General features: G+C 54.4%; 7 protein-coding genes across 7 annotated transcripts; 5 read left to right on the forward strand and 2 right to left on the reverse strand.

Moving 5' to 3' along the window:
* Positions 1-1,024: 1,024 nt before the first annotated feature.
* Positions 1,025-2,347, forward strand: G647_02392 (uncharacterized protein; the record flags this gene model as incomplete). Its single annotated transcript, XM_008726741.1, has 1 exon — positions 1,025-2,347. One exon carries the CDS (start codon positions 1,025-1,027, stop codon positions 2,345-2,347), a length of 1,323 nt encoding a protein of 440 aa, XP_008724963.1.
* A 1,335-nt stretch (positions 2,348-3,682) lies between these two features.
* G647_02393 (uncharacterized protein) lies at positions 3,683-5,198 on the reverse strand (the record flags this gene model as incomplete). Its single annotated transcript, XM_008726742.1, has 6 exons — positions 3,683-4,066; positions 4,116-4,212; positions 4,264-4,343; positions 4,596-4,764; positions 4,867-4,999; positions 5,147-5,198. The coding sequence occupies 6 exons, from the start codon at positions 5,196-5,198 to the stop codon at positions 3,683-3,685; spliced, it is 915 nt and encodes a 304-aa protein (XP_008724964.1).
* A 480-nt stretch (positions 5,199-5,678) lies between these two features.
* Positions 5,679-7,193, forward strand: G647_02394 (uncharacterized protein; the record flags this gene model as incomplete). Its single annotated transcript, XM_008726743.1, has 1 exon — positions 5,679-7,193. One exon carries the CDS (start codon positions 5,679-5,681, stop codon positions 7,191-7,193), a length of 1,515 nt encoding a protein of 504 aa, XP_008724965.1.
* A 673-nt stretch (positions 7,194-7,866) lies between these two features.
* Positions 7,867-9,571, forward strand: G647_02395 (uncharacterized protein; the record flags this gene model as incomplete). The annotated part of the gene is made up of 2 exons (XM_008726744.1): positions 7,867-8,633; positions 8,689-9,571. 2 exons carry the CDS (start codon positions 7,867-7,869, stop codon positions 9,569-9,571), a joined length of 1,650 nt encoding a protein of 549 aa, XP_008724966.1.
* A 2,137-nt stretch (positions 9,572-11,708) lies between these two features.
* On the forward strand, positions 11,709-13,320 carry G647_02396 (uncharacterized protein; the record flags this gene model as incomplete). The annotated part of the gene is made up of 2 exons (XM_008726745.1): positions 11,709-13,086; positions 13,199-13,320. The coding sequence occupies 2 exons, from the start codon at positions 11,709-11,711 to the stop codon at positions 13,318-13,320; spliced, it is 1,500 nt and encodes a 499-aa protein (XP_008724967.1).
* Positions 13,321-17,366: 4,046 nt separating this feature from the next.
* Positions 17,367-20,371, reverse strand: G647_02397 (uncharacterized protein; the record flags this gene model as incomplete). Its single annotated transcript, XM_008726746.1, has 4 exons — positions 17,367-17,637; positions 17,692-20,212; positions 20,272-20,312; positions 20,367-20,371. The coding sequence occupies 4 exons, from the start codon at positions 20,369-20,371 to the stop codon at positions 17,367-17,369; spliced, it is 2,838 nt and encodes a 945-aa protein (XP_008724968.1).
* A 745-nt stretch (positions 20,372-21,116) lies between these two features.
* G647_02398 (uncharacterized protein) lies at positions 21,117-22,130 on the forward strand (the record flags this gene model as incomplete). Its single annotated transcript, XM_008726747.1, has 1 exon — positions 21,117-22,130. One exon carries the CDS (start codon positions 21,117-21,119, stop codon positions 22,128-22,130), a length of 1,014 nt encoding a protein of 337 aa, XP_008724969.1.
* Between the last annotated feature and the right edge of the window lie 560 nt (positions 22,131-22,690).

Consider the following 22,690-nt stretch of genomic DNA (forward strand, 5'->3'; position numbering starts at 1 on the left):
CTGATAAGTCCCGCGTCAAAGAGCTAGGGACAGTACATTGGCTTGTTATGATCTCGCGAGAGTTTCAGTATAGGAAGCGATCGCAAGCGACTGGATGTTTGTGACAGCAAAGCGGCCCGGCACAAGGTATCCAGTTTGGGGCTTGCCTCCTCTCTCAGCACTGCTTTCCCTCTTCGCCCTTCGTTCCCGTAAGACGCGCCGCATTGTCCATATCAACGAAACCGACGACTCTCGAGCTCGTCGCAGCCGAGCATTGTAAACCGTTGGCACCATGCCGCAGCCGGTAGGCATGCATGTGGATGTGACGAGGACGTCAGATCTGCAACCTGGCAAGGCTAACTCCCCATCCCGCAAGATGTGATTACTGTACACAGTACGGAGAACTACACGGAGTACTATACCTCGTTTGCTCAGGGCAGAAAGCGAGCGATTCATTTGATCGGGAATTTTTGCACCACGTGGGAAAAGGCCCCTTCGCCCCGCAGGCTTTGATCCCCAACTGCAGCTGCAGCTCGCCTGTCGCTTAATGTCAGTTCCAACCAGAAAAATGCCATAATTAGACAGACTAAGACAGTCCATACGGCGCAACGCGTCCCTCGTACCCCTGTGCTTTGTGCCGTGTGCTGTGGTTGCACAAAGAGCCGCCTACAGTACGTAGTGGGCGCTTCCGCGGGAAGAAAAATTTCCCTCACGAAACCCAAGTGAGAGGAAGTTCCCAAAAGTTTGCTCCCCTCTTGAGAGAGCGCCGAACATGCTTCTGCCACAAGCGGCTCCATATCCACATCCATATCCATATCCTGGTATATCACGGCGGCGTGCGGACGTGTTGATGAACGGCTAGCTAGCTAGCAAGTCAGCTGCAGCGCAAGAGCTGAAGACCCATATCTTACACAAGGACCGATATCGATATCGATATCGATATACATATCCATATCTGTGTCCACAGCTATACCCTCTGCGAGGGACGATCGCGTCGCGTTGGATTGCAGTACGGATCTGCAGCGCCCTCCGCCCGTCCCGCGCAATGCCCGTCTACTTGGTTCATGGCTTCCGCTGGCCGCGCGAAGGCTTCACGGGCATCCGTGTCCACGCCGTCATCAACAACCTCGACGACGTCTCGGTCGAGTACATCCAGAACGCCAACTCGCGGCGCGACCTGCTGCGCTCCTTCCGCACGGCCTACCCCGAGATCATGAAAGAGCTGGACCACTCGGACCCGGACAACGAAGCATACATGCAGCCTGGCATGGCCGGCGCCAAGGGCGCGCCCGGCGGCAGAAGACTCGAGTTCATCGAACAGTATAACCCGGAGGACGTGGACGGGCCGTACGCGGTCAGCCAGCCGTACGCGTACGTCGGGGACAAGGTCGTCGTCATCGCGGCGAGTCCGGGAATGGGTATGAACGGGCCGGAAACCGGACGGTCTGGAGGTTTCCAACAACAACAACAACACCAGCAGCAGCAGCAGCACCCAGACTCGCCTGGCCAGCACCAGAAGAGAGCACCCCGCTCGGCAACGCTGCCCATGTCCAAGTCCGCGCCGTTCAACTCGCTCGCGGACATCACGGCCTTGAGCGTCAACGTGGAGGAAGTCATTGCCGATGGGCCCGGTTTGACGAATAAAGCCTGGGAAGCGCTCGCCGACCTGCGGGACAAGATAGCCGAGGGCGAGAAGATCGGATGGTGGGTGGTGTACAACGGGGATCCCGAGCGGTCGTTCGATGACGGGGACGACGAAGACGAAGACGAGGACGAGGACGAGTATGATTACGAGTCTGATGACGACGACGAGGAGGTGGTGGAGGATGGCCGGGACGTCCAGCAGCAGCAGCGGCGGCAGCCACAGACCCCCGGTGGAGGAGGAGGAAGAAGAGCGGTGGCATCTCCCGCAAGCCCTGCTACCGTCTGGAGTACCGGGTCCTCCGCGAGAGGTCATCGGCCCACAGGCAGCGAGAATGCCCCCATCCCCACTTCTTCCATGGGAACATATCCTATATCCCACCCACTGGGAGAGCCACACGCCGCACAGACCCAACACATGGCCTCACCACAGCGCAACTACTACGCGCAACAGCCGCAACAGCCGCAACGCCAGCGCCAAGTAAGCTCGCCAGGCTTGACCGCCCTGCCTGTGCGACCCTCGCCTCCCCTGGTGTCGGGCCCAACTCCGGGACAAGCACCGTCGTCACCAGCACAAGCGAGTCGTTCACGGCCCAACACTGCCGCCTCCGAAACCAAGGGCAAGCAGAAAGACCGCGAAAGAGACGTCCCTGCAGACCCGGCCAAGTTGAAGGAGATCAGCAGATCTCAGGGCTTGCGCAAGAAATTCTTCGGCCGCCGGACATGAATGAACACGCCACCCAAACCCCGATCCCCCAGAGTGGTGTGAATGACCAAATAACGAGCTACGATGTGAACGTGAACATGAAGCGCGGGTATGATGTATGTGAAATGCAAATATAAATGAGAATTTTCCAGCCCCAGGAATGATGCCGAACCACCTGAGTAGGGCTTAATGAGTTCATTGTACCCCCTTTTTAAGAGTACAGCTTGCTCCCAAACAGGACAGAGGACCCTGTACATGCAGGCTCGACGTAGCTGCAGAGTATCTCAAGGAAGCAATCAGCGGATAACGGACTATGGTGACAATTGGGGATGTTCAAAGGAGATTCTATATCCTCAAATCCCCTTAACATCAATGGGGAAATTCAGCACGTCAAGCGGCCATTTGGACTCGAAGTGAGGCTGAGGTTGCATATAGAGTGTTCTCCTGCGCCAGTATGTGGTGAAGCGTCTGGAGGAGCACTTGCTGAACCATTGGTGATTGCAGCGGTTCACCGGTACTGGACGTTGTGGTACTTGGTGGCAACGTCTTATGACGGTCTCACGGCGACATCGATAGCCCTCGTAGCAAAGCGTGGATTCGATCGATCTCGACACTGGCTATGTAAGCCAACCTTACTCTTTGGTGACCTCTACTTTGTAAATCGTACCGATATTGAGAGTGGTCACGACAGCTGGTCGCCAGTGTCCTCTCAACAAAAAGGTCTAGCGAGACTACTTCCGTGCTGGTCTACAATCAATGGTCTCAAGCTCGGACTTGGATCAAGATGAAATGGTCAGCCTTACCATCACAACGCCGGATTCTCCTACCAGTACCGGGTGGCTTGGAACACTGGGAGGAGTCATTTTAGGAGGTGAGGTATTCCCGGGCCAGCTCCAGAGCTAAACGCAATAGGCCTCATGGTAATATGCTTCCAGTCTATTAGGGCCAGGGAACAGAAGGTCCAAAGTGACGGTTTGCACTCGCGTATTTTGATTGTAAGCACTTTAGTATGTCGTCGCTCCATCATTTCGGGTTTGAACAGGAGGGATCTCTCTGCCGAATGCAGTGGCCGTCCTCCTAGAATCGAACCAATCCAGCTTGGGAATCCCTTCCATAGTACAACCTGTGGAGTCGCAGCAAGAATTACACCGAAGAAACATTGTTATGACATTTGTGAGCGCAGTACTCGCGAAGAGGGCTCCAGGTCAGACCAAGAGCAAGTTTGTGTTCACCAATGCCATTGGGGGTCCTGCTCAGTCCCGGCATTGCCAGCGCAGCTGTCGCGCTTCAAGTAGTCGACGGCATGTCCAGTCGAGCCTGGGATGGTGCAGGCGGCCAGAGGACAGTAGAACCATTCTAATATCGCCGATCATCGTAACCATAGCCGCCAGCATAACCATAGCGAGGTGGGCTTCTGGGTCGACCGTAGGGATCACCTCGAGCGTATGGGTCTCCGTAGCCTCGAACCGGTGGTGGAGGCGGTCCCCGAAGATCATATGGGTCGGCATCATATCTTCGTGGTGGCGGCGGTCCATAGTCACGGGGTGGGCTGCGTCTACCGTAACCTCGATCATAATAGTCATCAACCGGCGGGCGACGTCCAGGTGAGCGTTCTCGCCCATATCCTCGAGGGCTCCATCCGCGAGGAGGCGGCCGACGATCGTCATCTGGTGGTCCGTAGCGGCCTCTTGCTGGGGATCGTTGGCGATAGCTCCGTGCATCGGGTTTCTCGTCCTGAATCTGCGGACAACTTAGAAAGTATTAGATAATGCCAACAGTGGAAACTTACATCAGCAGAGCAATGGACAGTGGCTCCTTTGAAAGTTTGCCCATCTAGCTTCTCCACCGCGGTTTTGAGGTCGGCTGCGGTTTCAAATTCCACAAACCTTGGCAAACGTGAGTACAGGCCATTACACCGAGAAGAAAATAGTAGTTACCCCTTCCCATCGCGGTCACGGCCAGTTTCTGAGTAGACGACATCCAGTTGACCAGAGTTTCGAGCGAAATCTTTGAGATCCTGGTATTTGGTGAGCACAGTCCAAAGCCACTATAGCAGGAAGAGTTGCGGTTGGGAAAACGGGATGGGTCGCGGCGAAGATTTTCGCAATCCAGGCGTGTTTGGGAACATTCACGCGCTCCGCTGGCCCATTACGACGGGACTCTAGAACTTTGGAACAACAAAACCGCAGGCCCGCAGACAGAGTCCTCTTCGTCTGGGAACGTCTCCATCCAGAATATATCATGGGTATGGCACAAAGGGTTTGCTGACCTGCCAACTAGTATCCGGTTGAAGACCAGTGATTTGCATGCGGTAGATTGTGCGACGAGGCCGGGGGATGTTGCGGTCGGAGGGACCTGCAAAATCATCCTTCCGGCGCGGTCCACGAGCGAACTGGACAGTCAATCGTTCGCCCTTGAACTCGGTTCCATCTATTGAGCTTGTCAGGGTGGGCCACGAGGAGGGATAGGAGAGGTAGGCTGATCATACGGAAGGCTGGGAAAGCGTTAGCATAGATCAATCGGGTTTGAGAGTAAAGGACTTACCTGGGACAACGTCCCGGGCGTCCATGGCATCCTCATATTCAATGAAGCCGAAGCCATTCATGAGCTTGATTTCCTTGATGGTGCCCGCGCCATGGGTGCCAAAGTGCTCCTCGATATCCTGTTTCGTGACTGAAGGTGAAGAAAGGCGGGAGTCAGCGGGCGGCGCATTCGCAGAGATCAGCAAGTGCAGTCCGGAAATATCGTCTGACTATCCTCCAAGAGTGCAACATTGTCCTGGGAGACCAAAAGAAGAAGATCAGAGCAAGGTATGCATACTGTTGCGCGGTAGATTGCCCAGGTAGAGCCGGGTAGAAGATACATCAGCCATGGTTGACTGCTGTCTCGGAAGGGAGTCCAAATCAGGATCCAGCTAAGTTCGCAAAGGTATTTCGAGGACCAGCGCAGCCAGACAGTCCAATTCGAAGCCTCAATCCCAAGACCGGAGCACTGGTCGCAGGTGGATTCGTGACCTTTGTAGAGGAAGGGATCCAAGGCACGATTATGCCTCAGATAAGCGGTAACCTCACACGCGCGCAGATCAATTTGCCGACTGAGGTTAGATCGAGATAAAGAAAAGCCCGAGCTGTGTCTGCGACACAGTGTGAAAAGCGCAGGGAAGGACGGAGGACAAGGACGAGCGAGTTGGGCTGTTGCCTCACTTTCACAAAGTTGCCAAGCCCAGCCATCCACATTGACTCCACCTGCGCACAGACTCAGCCAATCACTGCATCTACCCGCATCACTCACTCCGACTGAGAACAGTCTCAGCCATTCTTCACTTCCCGATCACCCGCACATCTTGATTATGATGCTTCAAAAACGTGGTGTCGCCTACTGGCAGTCCATAAGAGCCAAATTGAAGGAAGTGCCTCCTCACGATGCCATCCACCAGTGTTTTCCTGATGGCGTCGATGCGGGTAAAATCCTTGATCAGCCAGATCATTTCCTCGACTTGGCAGACAAGAAGCTGCATACCTTTCCCTTCAAGGACGTCAAGACGTGTTGGTTCCGGCTGTATAGTGACGCCAGCGTCGCTAAAGTGCTGAAGTTAGTCAGGCTCGACTCTTCTTCCGAGGAAGATTCAGTGACCCGCTATCGACTGGAAACGCAGCTTGACGAAATCGTTTCAATTCTAGACATGGCCCTCATCATGGCCGGAGGAGTCGGCCGCGAAGAGCTGATTCATGGTATTTTAGCCGAACTCCAGTCTATCGTACGAGGCGTCGGTGATGTCGACGAGCGCCCGCAAAAGAGACGGCGGCTCGAACCCTGTCTGGCTGAGAAAACCAGTGATTCTTTTGTTGTCGACAGTGTCTCTGTGCCATCCCTCAACTTTCCTGTTGAGACCCTCGATCGTCCTTCCCTTACAGATTTCGCAAAGCACATTCAGCAAAGACGAGAACCTGCTGTTCTGACAAACGTGCTTGGCCACTGGCCAGCGTTGAGCAAGTGGAAAAGTAGTTCGTTCTGGCTTCAGATCACCCTAGGTGGGCGTCGCCTAGTGCCAATCGAAGTAGGCCGAAGCTACACTGACGATGACTGGGGCCAGAAAATTGTCCCCTTTCGAGAATTTCTTACCCATTACATCCAACAAGCATTCAACCGTGGTCCTGATGGCGAGTCTGCAGATTGCGGACAAACAGGCTACTTGGCACAGCACGACCTTTTCAAACAGATTCCCGCCCTTCGGAACGACGTCGCAGTCCCTGACTATTGCTACCTGGACGCCCCTCCTGCTGAAGCTGGTACGCCGGTTGCTTTGAAGAAGGTAAAGGAAAGGGCAAAAAGGACGACGACCAACCCTATCACTACTCCTTCCATGGCATGCTCCCCTTCTAGCGGGAGAGACACCACCGACGAAGAAGATCTCGACAGCGAGCCACGAATGAACATCTGGTTTGGACCAGCCTGGACAATATCACCACTTCACCATGATCCTTACCACAACATCCTGTGCCAGGTAGTCGGCAAGAAATACGTGAGATTATACTCACCACACCACAGCAAGGCACTACTACCGAAGCGGGCAGATGAGCCCGCTCCTCATGATCGGCGGCCGGAAGATCTAGAAGAGCTGAGCGACATCGTGGGTGCAGACGGACAAGCACAAGACACGATTGACATGTCTAACACGTCACAGATTGACGTGGCCGCCATGGAACTGTCGCCGTTGGAAGATTGGGACGATGTGTATCCTGGTATCAGCCAAGTGCCCTACGTGGAATGCGTCCTCGAGGCTGGCCAAGCTCTATATATACCGATCGGATGGTGGCATTATGTGCGGAGTTGCTCTGTGGGCATCAGTGTAAGCTTCTGGTGGTGACAAGAGGCTTGGGAAGTCCGGAGATCGCCAAGTTGAGACAACTCGCCAAGTACAGATAAGCTCCGGAACCAGCAAGATGCCACGCCCCACGCTCGGTGTGGAGGGAACATTACATCATTCCGAGCCGTTCAAGTTTTTCCCATATCTATTCAGTTGACGCCAGCTTTTAAGAATATCGGAAGCACACGTGGCTATCCTGCACGCTAACTGGGAGGCTCATAACCAGAAGGTATCCCTCTTCCTCTGATTAAGTTGGATGACTGAGCTGGCCAGTGGGACACCTCTCTTGAAGGCTCGAAAGCTCGGGTGCTCTGCCTGGAACAGGTAACGCTTATTTGAGCTTGGCAGGGCTTGACAAGGGTGTCAAGCCATTATCTTTCACCTATCGAGCTCTTCGCTGGATGTCTGTTATCGACCACGCGACTCCCTGCTGTAACGCTAGTATTACTGGCTATCTTCTGGGCTGGAAATTATAAAGATGCACGCTTTCCCCTCTTCCAGCAGCTAGCCTGCTCATCTGTGAGAGCTCGGCCGTGGCACTACCGTCACAAGCAAGGCAGAGCTGCTGCTCCCACGCTGCTCACCCCGCATTCCCCCACGAAACTACATCATCGTCATTAGCTGCCTCAGGCTATACGAGAGTCGACATAGAGTCTCAGCAACACAAGCAGCTATGGCTGACAGCGAACGTACCGGCAACGCTACGCGCAGCATGTCCAAGGATGAGGGGCGTTTACGAGAACTGGGATACAAACAGGAGTTGAAGCGTGATTGGTCTTTGATTCACAATTTTGGGGTCTCGTTCAGCATCATCTCGGTTATTACTGGCATCACCACTCTCTTCAGCTATGGGCTCAACACCGGGGGCCCAGGCGTCATGTCCTGCGGCTGGCTGGTCGTTTCATTCTTCACCATGTTCGTCGGTCTGGGCATGGCAGAGATTGTCAGTGCCATCCCCAGTGCGGGAGGTCCCTATTTCTGGGCAGCTATCCTGGCGCCGAAGAAATGGGCCCCGTTCGCGAGTTGGGTGACGGGGTGGTTCAATCTGCTGGGTCAAGTTGCGGTCACGACGGGCATCACCTTTGGTTGTGCTGGGCTCATTTCTACTCTGGCAACTGTCAATGGTTACGAGCCAACAGCGGGCCGGACATTGGGTATCTATGCGGCACTTTTGTTCTCCCACGGCATGGTGAACTCCTTCGGCGTACACATTTTGCGCTATCTGAACAACGCATCGATCACTCTACATTCCCTGGGTGTCTTCTCCTTCGCAGTGGCCGTCGTGGCCAAGGCTCCTCATCATCAGTCGGCAAAATTCGTATTCGCGACCTTCTATGACGGAACCGGTGATCCGGGGTGGTCAATTCGAGCTTCTTCGGCCTACGTTGCTTGTATTGGTATCCTGATGTCACAATACACCATCACTGGCTTCGATGCAAGGTTTGTGTGGCCTCATACAAATCAAAATTCTGGACTTATACTAACCTGATCGCAGCGCGCACCTCTCGGAAGAAACACAGAACGCATCCTGGTCAGCACCATTGGGTGTTCTGATGTCGATTGGCTGCTCCGCTGTCTTTGGCTGGTTCCTCATCCTTTGCCTTCTTTTCAGCATTCAGGACTTTGACGCCACCGCTGCGCCCGAGTACGGCAATCCAGTGCTACAAATCCTGGTCGACGTGTTTGGCAAGACCAGTGCTATTGTGCTCTTCGTGCTGGTCATTGTCTGTGTGTGGCACTGCGGCCTTTTCAGCTTGACCTCGAATTCACGCATGATGTTCAGTTTCGCACGAGACGGCGGTATCCCGCATTTTTTTCACAGCGTCGATGCCCGCTTCCGCAGCCCGATCCGAACGATCTGGCTGGCTGTAATCCTGTCGTTTCTACTGGCCGTACCCAGTCTAGGATCCTCGGTGGCTTTCTCGGCAGCCACCTCGATCGCCACGATTGGACTTTACCTGTCTTATGGTCTCCCCATCCTGATCGGCCTGATAAACCCAGGAGGCTTCATTCATGGACCTTTCAACCTGAAAGGGTTCTCCCGACCGGTCGCCATCATCGCATGTCTGTGGATCGGCTTCATCACCATCATTTTCTGTCTGCCGGAGCTCAATCCCGTCAATTCACAGACGTTGAATTATACTCCCGTCGCTGTGGGCATCATCGCATTCTGGTGCCTTGCCAGCTGGGCTCTGTGGGCGAGGAAGTGGTTCAAAGGTCCAATTCGACAAGTGGAAGCCGAAGTTGCTGGCGTAAATGTGGACGATCCAGAGGCAGTGGACCGAGCTGAAAGAGAAGGAAGAATTCCTCAACTGGAGGATACCCACGGTGGCAATGAGAAGAGTCTGCTGGCCACCATGAAGCATAATTACAATTGAGACTGAAGTGGTCGCAAGTGCGGAGGGACAAAGTGCCTCTTTGTCCCGGCACCTAAGGGGTAACGACACACCATTTAGCAGAATGTCCAGCTGAGGCTTCCTATTTCTCACGATTACCAGACCTCTCTTAATACCTCCGGGCTTCCTGTTGAATATCGGTCTACTTCTTTGATACACCCGGGACTCTTGATCCTGTTTGCAGTCAGGTTTTGTGCTGAACTGTGATAGACAATTATTACATCGGTTCGTGGAAATGGAAGCGCAATGACACGGATATTCTGCGCCGCGTTTGGGCACCCGCATACTTGACTCCAGAAAGAATTCCTCCATCCAGCTCTGCGGACATCGATAAACCGCCGGTAGTTGGTTCCCAACCCTCCGAGACCTCCATTGAGAAACTAATCTTCCGGGCTTGTGAGCAGCAGGGATGGCTCTCCCCCGTCAAGGGCTAAGAAGCGGCTGCGGATGATGACGACGAGGATAAGGCGGGAGATTCATGCCTGCTAGAGCAGGCGAGGATGCGACAGCATCTCCGGATTCACATGAAGCTGACGATTTCAATGCTTGGAGGTCATGGGAATAATCGCTTCTCAAATCGGTCTCCCTCATTCAGCACCCGAAGCTCTGCACGCTTGAAAGAACGACTCCGATACCATCTCGAGAGTGAACGGCAGAGAACGACTAGGACCACACTGGATATGCTTTGGGCGCATGATGACCGGCCGAAATATCTGTCTGCACTGATGATGCGGGAAGCCATTGGAACGTGGTGAACCATCAGAGGGACCCGCTCAGCTCATACGGAACGGACACCACCGGTATCATTGTCTGCCGCGTCGTGTTGGACTCCTTCGCGAATCAAGTGACGCACTTCCCTGCCTGCCAAATTCATCAGCGGTAAGTGGAAGGCGGGAGCCTGCACTATGTTCAGCTGGTCGACGCTCGTCCGGAACTTACATCGAAATTGAGACGCGTTGCGCTCTTTCCAAGCGTCGTGGAGCTCGTCCTCGCTCATTCTTCACAAAGTCATCGTGCTCTGCTTGATTTCTCAGCCTTCGTACGGAAGAAATGATCAAGCCGACTCAAATCGTATTCGGATTGGGGTCTAGTCCACGAAGCGTATTCGACGCAGCCAAGGTGCTGCCGGTGTGAACACGAACGATCTTGATACCTATAACGGGGGACAAAATGACTCATGTGAGAGTGTCTTGGTACTCGGCATGCAGGCATCAAGTTATTGCAGCTCGAGGAAGCGGTAGCAAGTCGCCCTACTGGGTACTCGTTTCACGGCACCATCAACTGGAAGTCGAGTCGCAATGTGGAGTATAACGAGGGGAGGTACTAGGTAGGCATCTAGGCGGGTGGACAAGGTGGGGAATCTCCAGGCTCTTCAAGTTGATTTCAGCGTCGACAATAGAAGTCGCCAGACAAGTCAATTACAGCAGTTCAACACAAGGTAGAGTCAGCTCTGCATCGAATTACACGGTACTAAATCGAGCATGTTGGCACGCCTTTGTCATGTTTCCAGGGTGAGATTCAACGCCATATTCGGTCGTTCCCACAGCTTCAAGACGTTCAGGCGACCATGATACTGTAATCCTCGATTTAAGGCTTCAGCTTTGAAAGCCGCAGTGTTCGGCTGCTGGGCCACTAGGCAGTCTGGGCCTTTAGGTTAAGCAAATATGAGCATGGCTCTAGCCTAATATGCTCGAGGAGGGGTGCTCGTCCATGAGAGTTCAGCATTGGGGAACTGCCCAGTGTCCATCCGCCAGCCTGGCCCTCAATATCTCATTCCTCGCATTCGCTAGTCCCGGTGTCGAGTACGTACTCCATACTGGGCACTGGATCTCGTCCACCCCTGCCCACTGCCGCCCCACTCCCGAGTCAGAAGGGTATACGACCGCGGCCCGAGTACAGATTGAGCTGACAAGTATATAAGCGCGGGCCTCACTCGCTGTCGTCGTCATTCCACTCCAAGCCAAGATCCACTGCTCGTAGAGAAGAGTGAATCGTCCTGCTCATACTCAGTCTTATCAAGCAAGTTCGACTGACCAGCCGGTTCACCGGAAGAAGTCCCCCCCATAGAAACCACCGAATCCATATTGCCCTATACTGTGTAGTATAGGTGTTCGTGACCATGGGCTCGATCACCACGGCCTCCTCCAAGCGGACCATCACAAGCGACGACATCTCCACTCTCAAGTCGTTGCTGTCCGCGACAAACGCCACGGTCCTCACCCCCGACAATGCGACGGAGTACTCCGCGTCGATCAAGCGGTGGTCCAGCGCCGCGCAGAAACCAGCCGGCGTGGTCGTCGTGCCGACCACGGCGGACGAAGTCGCCATCGCCGTCAAATATGCCTCGGACCAGGGCATCGACCTCGCGGTCAAAGGTGGCGGACACTCGACCGCGGGAGTCAGCAGCACGAACGGCGGCCTCCTGATCGACCTGAACGCCAAGATGCGGAACGTCAGGGTCGACACGGACAAGAAACTATTCCACGTCCAAGGCGGCGCCGCGTGGGGAGACGTTGACCAAGTCGGGGCGCAGCACAGACTCGCCACGCCCGGCGGCACCGTCGCCGACACGGGCGTTGGCGGACTGACGCTGGGAGGCGGCTACGGGTGGCTGTCCGGGCAGCGGGGCCTCGTCATCGACAACTGGCTGGAAGGCACGATCGTGCTGGCGACAGGCGAAATCAAACAGGTCAGCCCGGAATCCGAACCCGATCTGTTCTGGGCCATCCAGGGCGCGGGGCAGAACTTCGGCGTCGTCACCGATTTTGTGCTCAAGGCGTACGACCAGGGCGACGTCTTTGCCGGGATGCTCATCTACCCGCCTGCGCCGGACGTGATTGAAAAAGTCGTCGCCGCCACGAACGACCTGTACACGCCCAACAGCGAGGGGCGGACCAAAGTCGCGGGTCGGGGTGCCGGCGGCGTTGCTTTCGGTCGTCCACCCCCCGCAGAGGGCAAGGTCATGCTCATGGCCGTGATCATATTCTTTGGCACGGAGCAGGAGGCCAAGGAGCTGTACAGGCCGCTGTATGAGGCCGGGCCCGTGGTCGACACCACAGCCATGGTGCCCTACCCGGTGACTAACACGCTGCTGGCGCCGCCGATCGGGCTCCGCGCCAGCATGAAGGGCACGGCGTTCACCATGCCCCTCCGCACGGGCTTCGTCCAGGACGTGCTGGCCGAGTATACCAAGTTTACCGACGGCAATGACGACACGGGCATCAGTCTGGTCCTGTTCGAGGTGTACGACCCCAGCCAAGTCGTTGCGCATGACGCCGGAAGTTTCGCCAACAGGGGATGGCATCTCAATGGCATGGTCTGTCCGATCTGGACCAAGGAGGAGCACGATCAACATTGTCGCCAGTGGGCCAGGGATATGACTGCCCTGTTCAAGACCGAGTTGGAGAACCAGGCCAGGGAGGCGGGTAAGGGTGTCGACGGCGGTGTTGGGCTGAGGGGGAAGAAAGGCGCGACGATGCTTTACGGGAATTATGATCGTGAGTTGAGTGGTTCATCTTTTCCCTTCCTGCGCGCCCAGCTTTGGACTCGCCCTATGTATTCGGCACTCCGCCGAGTATTGACTGTCACTGACCTATCGATCCCACGCAGAATACGACGAAAAATCTCGAGACATCTTCGGCGAGAATTATCCGCGCCTCCAGAAACTAAAGGCGCAGTACGATCCAAGCAATGTCTTTAACAAGCTCTTCGCCATCGCACCGCAGGCATAGATCCGCCGAGTCGACGATGAAGAACCGATATATAGCACCGAGATACAAGTCCAGCAAGCGTCAGGCCATGTCTGGGAATTTGACCATGTGGTCCTTCTACAAACTGGGGAGTCCGTGCCAGACATACACAGTATAGGCTGTAGACGGACAGACAAACAGATAGTGTAATTGGGCCGCTCAGTGCTTGGACGACCAATCTTGGCTAGAAGAAGACATATACATACATGCCTTTATTCTGCAGCGGAGCAGTGACATAAGATCTTGTTGAACCCAACGCACATCTTCCAGTACTTGTATTTGAAGTCCCTCTACTACAGCAGTAGCATGGGATGACTTGTTCGAAGATGGCCATGAACAGCGGTTGCGTTACGTGACGTTACGCTGAAAGCAAGCGGACTCCGGACTCAATTCCCAGAGACTGGAAGTTGTCATGTACAGCACGAGTACCATGCTATACAATCTCGGGAATACCTATTCCTGATCTTCCAGTGCTCTCCAGCTGATGATGACGGTGAGGATCGCCCGAGCGAGCGCCTTGAGGATGTGCTACCGACCGCCCTCATCGGCATGGCTGGCTGGCTAAGTTGTGTGCGGTGTACCCTGTGCGGTGATGGCTCGTATCCTCGTTGCGCTGGAGCATGTTTACGCCGGTGGTGTGCTCACAGGCAGGTCCCTCCCCGATGGATATCTCGTCACCTCGTAACTCTAATCAATCGGCTGCAACCCTCATCGAGAATATCCGCCACAAGCCAATCTTCACCCAGGCCAGAGCAGTCGTGGAGGCCACCAATGCCATGACCACAGCTTTGCGCGCCCTGCGCGTCGATGTCCCGGCTACCCTGCTTATCCTGCTCGAAACACAAGGCATCGCTACCACCAATGTGCACCCTAGTGGTGTCACGGCGGATGACAAGCACACCGAACGTCCTGCCCGTCGTGCCAAGGGCGATACGGGTCCGAAGCTTAGTGAAGGTCTAGCTCAGCTGACTGACCATTTCGACGACGGTGATGAGGGCGTTGATGAGAATGGAGAGTACTCCGTACAATGACAGCACAGACGACGAGGAAGACACAGCAAAAGGCAAGAAGTCTATTTGCCGCAGCGCAAGAATATCCATCGTGGCTCCGGTGACTCCTCGCCGTGGCAGAGACAATGCTGGCAAGCCACCAGCGACTCTACGGGCGTTGCAGACCCCCGCTTCGCAGACTATGTCTGTCGAGGACGCCACCGCCATAGTGAACATACTGGTTAGACAGGCTCTGACCTTACACGAGGACGTAGATGTCGTCGACAGTGACTGCGAAGCCGACGACGACCTCGCTAACCCGGGTCTCGTCGGAGGCCGCATCACTAAAGGCACGCCCAAGAAGCAGGTCAGAGACCTTGCTGGGAGAGCCCTGACTCAAGAGGAAGCCGTCGCGGTGGTCGACGCGCTGACCTACATCATCGACGCCCGAGGGGTTTCACAGCGGGCCAAGATCCGCGACAGCCTCCCAGAGGCCGGTGCGGGGAGCCGCATGCAGTTCGCTGCGGCCTCTCTCGACGACACCCTCCAGCAAGTCTTCTTTGACCAACTCGGCACTTTGGAAGAACTCGAATCCGACTTGAAGATGAGCAAGGCCTTGCGGGACTATAAGATCAATTACGCTAGGTACGAGCTGTACCTCAGCCATAAGGCCGCATAAGGCCATGCTTAGAGCTGTGGACCAGGACAGCCCCGAGTTCAATCCCGACCTATACGAACGGTTGGTGGCGGCGGCGGCCGTGATAGAGAAGAACGATCTCCGTGGCATTTCCAATGCTACGTTGGTACGCCTCTACGCGGCGCACCTCATGAACACCGACCGAGCTAAAATTGGCTGTCTGTTCGACTTGAGGCGTGCCATGGTGTACGGTTCGAGATTGGGCTGAGTTTTACTACGGCGATGCGTAGCTGTCTCTTGAGGGCGGCAGTTGGCTCGGAGGGGCGCTGGTTGCGACGGCAAAGGGGCGTTGTCGGCGATCGTAATGAGCAAGAAACACCACCCATCGGTGCGCGGACACGGGACGCAAAGATGACTGTAATGACTATGCTCAGCACACTTAGCTAGAGCTTCTGTGTGACTCTTGCGGAGGACATGATGAATCCAAAGGGGTCTGGGAGCAGACCTGACTATATAGTCACAGAGGCCTACGTAAACAATACGGTACTTGACACAAGGGCTTACGTTCACTGACACCTCCTTGGCGCTGTCAGGCCAACTGTCGGGTAACCTTCCCAGTCACATCTGAAACACACAAGAGACTCCGTACGCGCGCACCGCAAGGCGCAACTCGAAAGGGAAAACTGGTCTGTTCTTCACTATCTGACTGTCTGCCTTGATGAAGCTTTACATGCCTACATAATCACATGCTCTCCTCCGCAAGGCTGTGCCGTAGCCTCGTGCCTTTACCATCTTGAACACTGTTGAAGTTGTCTGAGCGTACGGAGTAGTCTGTGTAGTTTAGTAAGGCTGTCCGCGTACGAGTCAAAGGATGTCTTACAGAAGAGGTCACGTGCCTCGTAACACCTTCCTTCTGGGGACTCGGGAGGTCATGATAACCGTCGTACGCCAGTTATGATTGGCATGCTTATCAACCGCCTCGGACCTACTGTGGCATTCTTCCACTACTTCCCAACAACGCGTATACACTACAAGTCTACCTTTCCCTGCGATCAACCCTTTAATACTTTGTGAATGGTAGGGAGGCAGGTCGGTAGAGAGGCAGATCACCCCCGCGGTGAGAGATTCCACAGTCGAGAACCTCCCTGCATGCTCGCGGTATTGATTTGCTGAGCGTGTGGCTCACGACCGAAGCGGGCACACGTCTGCCTGAATCCATCACTCCCCTCTCCCTGTAAACTTCGCATTCGCAACTGAGTCTTGGATTCTCACGGTAATACACTCTGAGAATGAGAGTGCTCGGATCCCTAGAGTTCGACATCCGCGATGTGTGAAATAGAGTCGGTAATAATGCCAATGACTCTGGATGTACGGAGTACAACCTAGGAAGTCGCCCAGTTGAGTCGACAGCTCGTGCTACCAGACGTGAGTGTAGAACTCAGTAATCTCAAACCACGTACGCACGTACGTACGTACATATATGAACGATCATGCATGTCCGTATGTAGATCTAGAGGAAGGGACAATCAATGTGCGGGACTCCCTGATGTGTATTTGTCCTTGACGTTAACATGGCATGGCATGGCATGAGACACGAAATCAAGTATTGTACGGAGTACATAGCTGGTTAACAAATTTCGATCCACTTATGCTTCTCGGGCTGGGGTAAGACACCAACACGCGTTCCAACTGGTCAAAAAGGCACGGGACGCTCTCTCGTCAAACCTGCGGCCTATTCCATCGTATGCTCACATACCTCCATGACAGAGCTTCAAACCCCACTTGACGGCGGCGAAGCGCGACCTTCGAAAGGATGAGCAGATTTCCATGGCGAGGAGAGCCGCAAATGGCGAATGGCAATATCCATACGATGTACTCCGTACTCTGCGTGACTTCTGTCATGACATGCCAAGGGACAAGACTTCTGTTGTGGAACTGGCTTGACATCCTGGAAGAGTGCATTCCCCCGAGTCGATGGACCAGCAGTTGCTATGAGCGGCGCGTCCAAGCCAACGACATGAATCAGATGGTAATAGCGAAACAACGCAGTAAGAACACCCCAGGGAAAGGTCGAAAACGACATCTCGATCCATTAAGAGCGTCAAGTTTCTGCAAACTATCTCAGCTCTTTAATAAATGTACATTCTTGGTGGGGTAAAGAAAGGGGGGGAATCTTGCTGGTCTACCGTGTCTCATTGTAAATTTCGAACAGAGCACCCCTGTTGAAGTGAAAGTCGCCGTCGCTCATGATGCATCAACGTCAGTCCATCCAGCATATCAAACATCCGCACTGAGTCTCTGTGTTCCGGGGTCCTGTGCTGCGCCGTCTTATCACCAAGCCCGAGTCCACTGTCTAGTTCAGTTGAGAAAGTACTTAGTCGCTCTTCAGACGTGCCGGCGCGTCACCTGTTGTTAAAGAACCAGCTGCCTCTTTTATTGCCTCCGTCCGACCCGCTGAGATTCGAGATAATTGGTAAGCCGGGGCCTCCGTTCGCACTTTCAGTGTGGGTAGGTGCACCACCGCCGCCACGCAGAGGTTTGGCAATTCGAGCACCGGCGTTCATCAAGCTGTTGAATCCGCCAGTCGCTCCTGCACCGCCCGTCGCCATGTTCCTCGACGAAACCTTGGCTGCTTCGAGACGTTCTCTGACGGCTGCAAGCTGTGCCTCGAATCTGTAGCTAGAGTTAGCTCCGAAACTTGCTTTGATCCATGTGGCCAACACATACCTGTGGTTTGCTGCTGTCAATTTGTCCTGGCTGTCAGCCAACAGGCTCTCCAGACTCAAAATGCGTTCGTTCCGTGCGATCAGTTTCCGCTCCGCGATGGCGACTTCTTTCTTCAGACTTGTGTTTTGATCCACAAGTTGCCTCTGCACCACGGTAAGCTGTTCAAGATTGCGTTCCAAGAACGCCATCTTCTTCTGCTGCTGTCGGTTGTTACTCGATCGGAGGACGTTGTTGTACTGTTCTCGTGTTTCGTCCAGCGAAATCTCGAGCTCAACCACTCGCTCGCATCGGTTCTGCAAGTCGCGCATGAGGTTCTTCTTCATCGACTCAAAGTCGCTGATCTGTTGTTGGAGGGTCTTGCCCGAAATGCCGTTTGCCACTGCTCCGTTGGATCCTAATCGAGATTGCAGGTCTGTGATGGTCTTCTGAAGCTTTTCAATCTCCTGAGACTTGTGCGTCAGTTGGTCTCGGAGATCATGGACGAGTTCGTTCTGAGTGTCCCTGCGATCAGAGTACAGCTGCTCCAGTCGTCCCTTGACGCTCTCCACGTCATCGGCACCTAGCTTCCCAGAGAGCAGATCTTCATAGTCTTGTTGCACGGCTGCCAATTTCTCCTCAAGTGCTATCGTTCGATCCTCACGGTCGTCCTCCGCTCGTTCAGACAGTGACTTCTCGGCTTGTCGGACCAGAGTCTGGGAGTCGAGCAATTTGGCTCTCAGATCTTCCAAGACGTGGCTAGGTACGCTTTCCCCATTGAGGCTGGCGGCATGGAGCGCATCCACTTGGTCAAGCATCTCCCGCATGCGATTTTCGTTCTCGGAGAAGGCGTTGTCACCTAGGTCAAAGCCTGCCATCATTTTGGCCATCTTTTCCTTCTTCTTGCGATCCTTCTCGTCCAAAACGGCCGTTGTTTCCCTCGCACTCATCTTGAGCTCGAGGAGTTGTTGCTTGACGGAGATCAACTCTGTCTCGAGCTCTGAGTTCGCATCTTTGAGGCCTTCCATGGTGATGGCATCTTCCTTGCCCTGGTAGGATAGTTTCTGCAGTTCAAGTTGTGTCTTGTTGAGCTTGTCAGCCATGATCTCATTCTCCTTCGCCGTTCGCATGGCGCCTTCCTTGTATGACTTGAGCTCTTCTCTCGCTTCTTGAAGACTTCGCTCTGCATTGGCTGCCTGTGTTTCCTTCTCCGTAAGTTGATCTTGGAGTTCATTTTCTCGCCGCAGAAATTCTTCGCGCTCGTCCTTCTCGAGTATGATGCTAGGCGTACTCGATCTCTCTCCTGCCCGAGAGTCAGGCCTGCTGGGAGTGTCCGATCGGAGAAGGTCTGATGGTGCTCTTGAAGGGGTATCTGGCCTTGCCCTGGCTTCTGTTTTCTGGCCTGCACCACTCAAGGGCGGTACCCATTTCTCTTTCGGCACGGTCTCGCCCTTTCTCCACATCTGCACTTCCGCATCAAGCGATGCAATGTACTTCTCAAAGGTCATTGCCTGGTTCTGAGCAATCTTGAGGTGACGCTTCAGCTCGGCGGGGCTCAACTCGGCATTAATCTTGGCCTTGTTCTTGATGGTCTTTGCACGCATACCAAATCGCAAGGTACTGACTGTTTCCGCATCGTTGTAGCTGCTGGGCGAACAATTTATGATGAGTGTCGTTCTCGAGTTACCACCCAGACTTTCTTGCAGAATCCTCGTCAATTTCGAGTCTCGGTAGGGCACGTGAGTCGATTTGCCGTCGGTGAGAGCGTTGATGACCATGCCGAGTGCGCTCAAACTTTTATTGATCTTCTTTGCCTCTTCCAGCGTCTGGCCGCTTGCGCCGGTTTTGCCAACCTTTTCTGAACCTGCCAAGTCGACCAGGTACAGCATTCCGCTCTTCTGCGAACCGGTGTTAACATCTTTCTGGTTGATTGTGACCAGGAATATTGAGTGTGATCGTGAAGATTCCAAGTTCATATTTGTGGACGCTGTAACTCTTGATCGCTGGCCCAAGTGCATAGCCGTGTAGACCTCTTCGACGGTATTGACGTAGATTTCCCGCAACCCTTTCACGTATGGCCCCTTGGGTCCCTCGTTGATAGGCAAATTGTCAAAGGCGGGGTTGAGGAGATCGCGTATTCGCTCCATGTAAATTTCGAGGTACGAGATTCCGACCGTGTACTCGATCTGGGCGGAGCCATGGACGAGGATGGCGTCGAAGATCTGTTCCGTTATGCGAGGAATGATGCCTTTCTTGTCCGGATCATCCATGTCTCCCATCATGGTATATGACTTTCCCGCCCCGGTCTGCCCGTAGGCGAAGACGGTGCCATTATAGCCGTTCATAACATCCTCCACGGTCGATCGTATGGAGAAATCGAATATATCGGCTTGCTGGGAGGACATGTCAAAGACTCGATCAAAGGTAAAGGGCGCATTTGTCTCGGACGACTGCAGCTGGACCGTGTCGTCGCCGGTGAACTGGACGATGGGTTGGCCGCCATTCGCATTCTCGACTTTGTTCTGAGGTCGGAAACGGGCAACAACTAAGAGACCGGCTCAGCAACAGGCCAAAGACGAAATACGCATGATCATGATCGCGAACCTTTGATGTTGTTGCCCCCTCCCTCTCTCGTTGAAGATGTGCTGGATTCCCGTTATCAGCGCGCCTCTCAGCGACAGTGGAGCAAGAAAACCTACGCCATGTTCAAAGCACACTTGACGTTGTCAATCGGGCCAACGTGACAGCATCAAGTCTTGTGCGTGGTAACCCGACTGCGCGGGTTTGTCGAAAGGACAATCGCGGTCACGGATGAATGGCGACAGGGCGACGAAAGGATGTTGAGGACACCTAATGCTTGCGGCACTCTTGCAAAAGTGTCACGGTGATGGTGCAAGTCCTTTTGCTGGCACCACGACATGAATCGGATGGTTCGTGATGCACGCGTGGTGAGGTGCAGGTGATGTGGCTGCAGTGATACTGTTTCGCTCGCTTCGCTTGGTTCCCCCCTGGCCCGACGCGCCAGCCTCGCCCGCGCCCTGAAACTGGCGCCCATAACTCACTGCCCAGTACGGAGTACTGTTGCCGCAGTTTCAGCCCCCACACAGTCTTCAGATCCGTAAACACGGTCCCCTTTCCGTCCCTCCCGCTGGGAGCCGTCTGACGAATCCGTGGCGGTTGGTTCTGACCTCGAACTGACCTTAACTTGTCCCGCACAGTTACCGAGGATCGATTGATTCGCTCATTGCGCAGGGTAAAGCTCGCAAATGGATGTAGTTTAGTAATTGCGACGATTACGCCCTTCTCATGCTATGACCTTTCTATCATCTGGGTGGCAAGGTAAGAAAGAATCTAGATATCGCCTACACCGACGCATTGGACCTGGTGCTGTCCTTTATCAATAACAGACCAGCTCAAAACACATAGCAGACATAGGGTAGACGGCATCCATGGCGGCAGCAAAGACTCAATCCCTTTTCTCTTCACTCAATCTACAGCACAAAGTCACAAAGACATCATCTGGCTCAGAGGTCCACAGCTACATATCCGACCTGGGGCCCGACAAGCCCATCTTGACCTTGATCCATGGGTACCCCCAGTCTGCTTATGAGTGGCGATATGTCGTCCCTCTATTACACGGCAAAGCCTCCCTCTTCGTTCCTGAACTGCCGGGTTACGGCATCTCCTCGCCCATTGTCGGCGACGCGACGGTCAATACCAAACGCTCGGTTGGCACAGCGCTGCTCGAATCTCTTGCCTCCGTCTTCAACACGAAATCGTCCTCAACACCACGCAAAGTAATCCTAGGAGGCCACGACCGCGGCGCGAGGATTTCCCATCGTCTCTCTGTCGATTTCTCTCACTCACCTCGGCAGTCCCCAAGCCTATACAAGGACTTGAACCTCACTGTCATCGGCACACTTATGCTCGACATCATCCCCACAAAGGAACAATGGACCGCCTTCTCCGACCCGGCAATCGCCCAAGGATATTTCCACTGGCCCCTGCTCGCCAACGCTCAGCTCGCCACTGACATGATCTCTGCATATGGTGGCGCCAATTGGGCGAGGAGTGCGCATACACGGATTGCAGGTCCGAATCCGAAGTCGCTGGAACGGATCTGCCAGGACGGTGCGGTGGATATCTATGCCGAGCTGTTCGATAGTAAGGAGACGCTGTATTATACAGCGCTCGACTACGCTGCCGGGGCGGCGCCCGAGGCGAGCGAGCAGGAAGAGGACCAGAAGGCGGGACGGAAAATCGGCGTGCCGCTGCTGGTCTTCTTCAGCAAAGCCAAGCTCGGCGCGAGAATTGATGTGGCGGGAACCTGGAAAGCGTGGGTCAGCGAAGGGTCTCAGTACGAAGGGGTTGGAGTGGGAGAGGGTTATGGACACTATCTGCCTGAAGAGGCGTATGATATCGTGGTGCCAAAAATCGAGGAGTTTATAAAGAAAGTCACCTAGATGCGCACGCTGATTGAAGCAGGGTGGCCACTCTATAGATGGAGGTCGCCCCGTGCGGCACTTGCTCGCCGCCTCCCGATGGCTGTTGATTCTGCTAATGAATCTACTCCAGTGGTCAAGGCAGAGGTCTGAATTCTAACAGTGCTTCATGAACATGGGAGTGTCCCTATGCACGTTTCGTCTCTTGCTGAGACTCGTATTCAGCTGTATGTTTTAGGTCATTGTCGCCTCGCAGTTATGTCACAACACGCCGCGGAATGTGCTCCCAACTGAGTTCTGTGTCTCCTGCACCGCCCAGCTTCGAGCTGCAACCCCGTGGTCAGCTCTCGATGTTTAGCTCACTTCTTTCTTACATGCTTGACAACTTGCCCTGCATCAGACGCCAATCGATCCTTACCATAGTCTTGCACACCCTCGACCTGATGTTGATCTCTTCCAATCGTGGTTTGCCAACAGCCTTTAAGCTCATATTCAAGTCAGGATGTTCCAATCAAGCTCCTAGTGCTGACAGCTCTCTTTCAATCCAATCTCCACGCATGCTACAGCTTTTGCCGGTACTA

Source organism: Cladophialophora carrionii (assembly GCF_000365165.1).
Source record: "Cladophialophora carrionii CBS 160.54 unplaced genomic scaffold supercont1.2, whole genome shotgun sequence".
Lineage (NCBI taxonomy): Eukaryota > Fungi > Ascomycota > Eurotiomycetes > Chaetothyriales > Herpotrichiellaceae > Cladophialophora > Cladophialophora carrionii.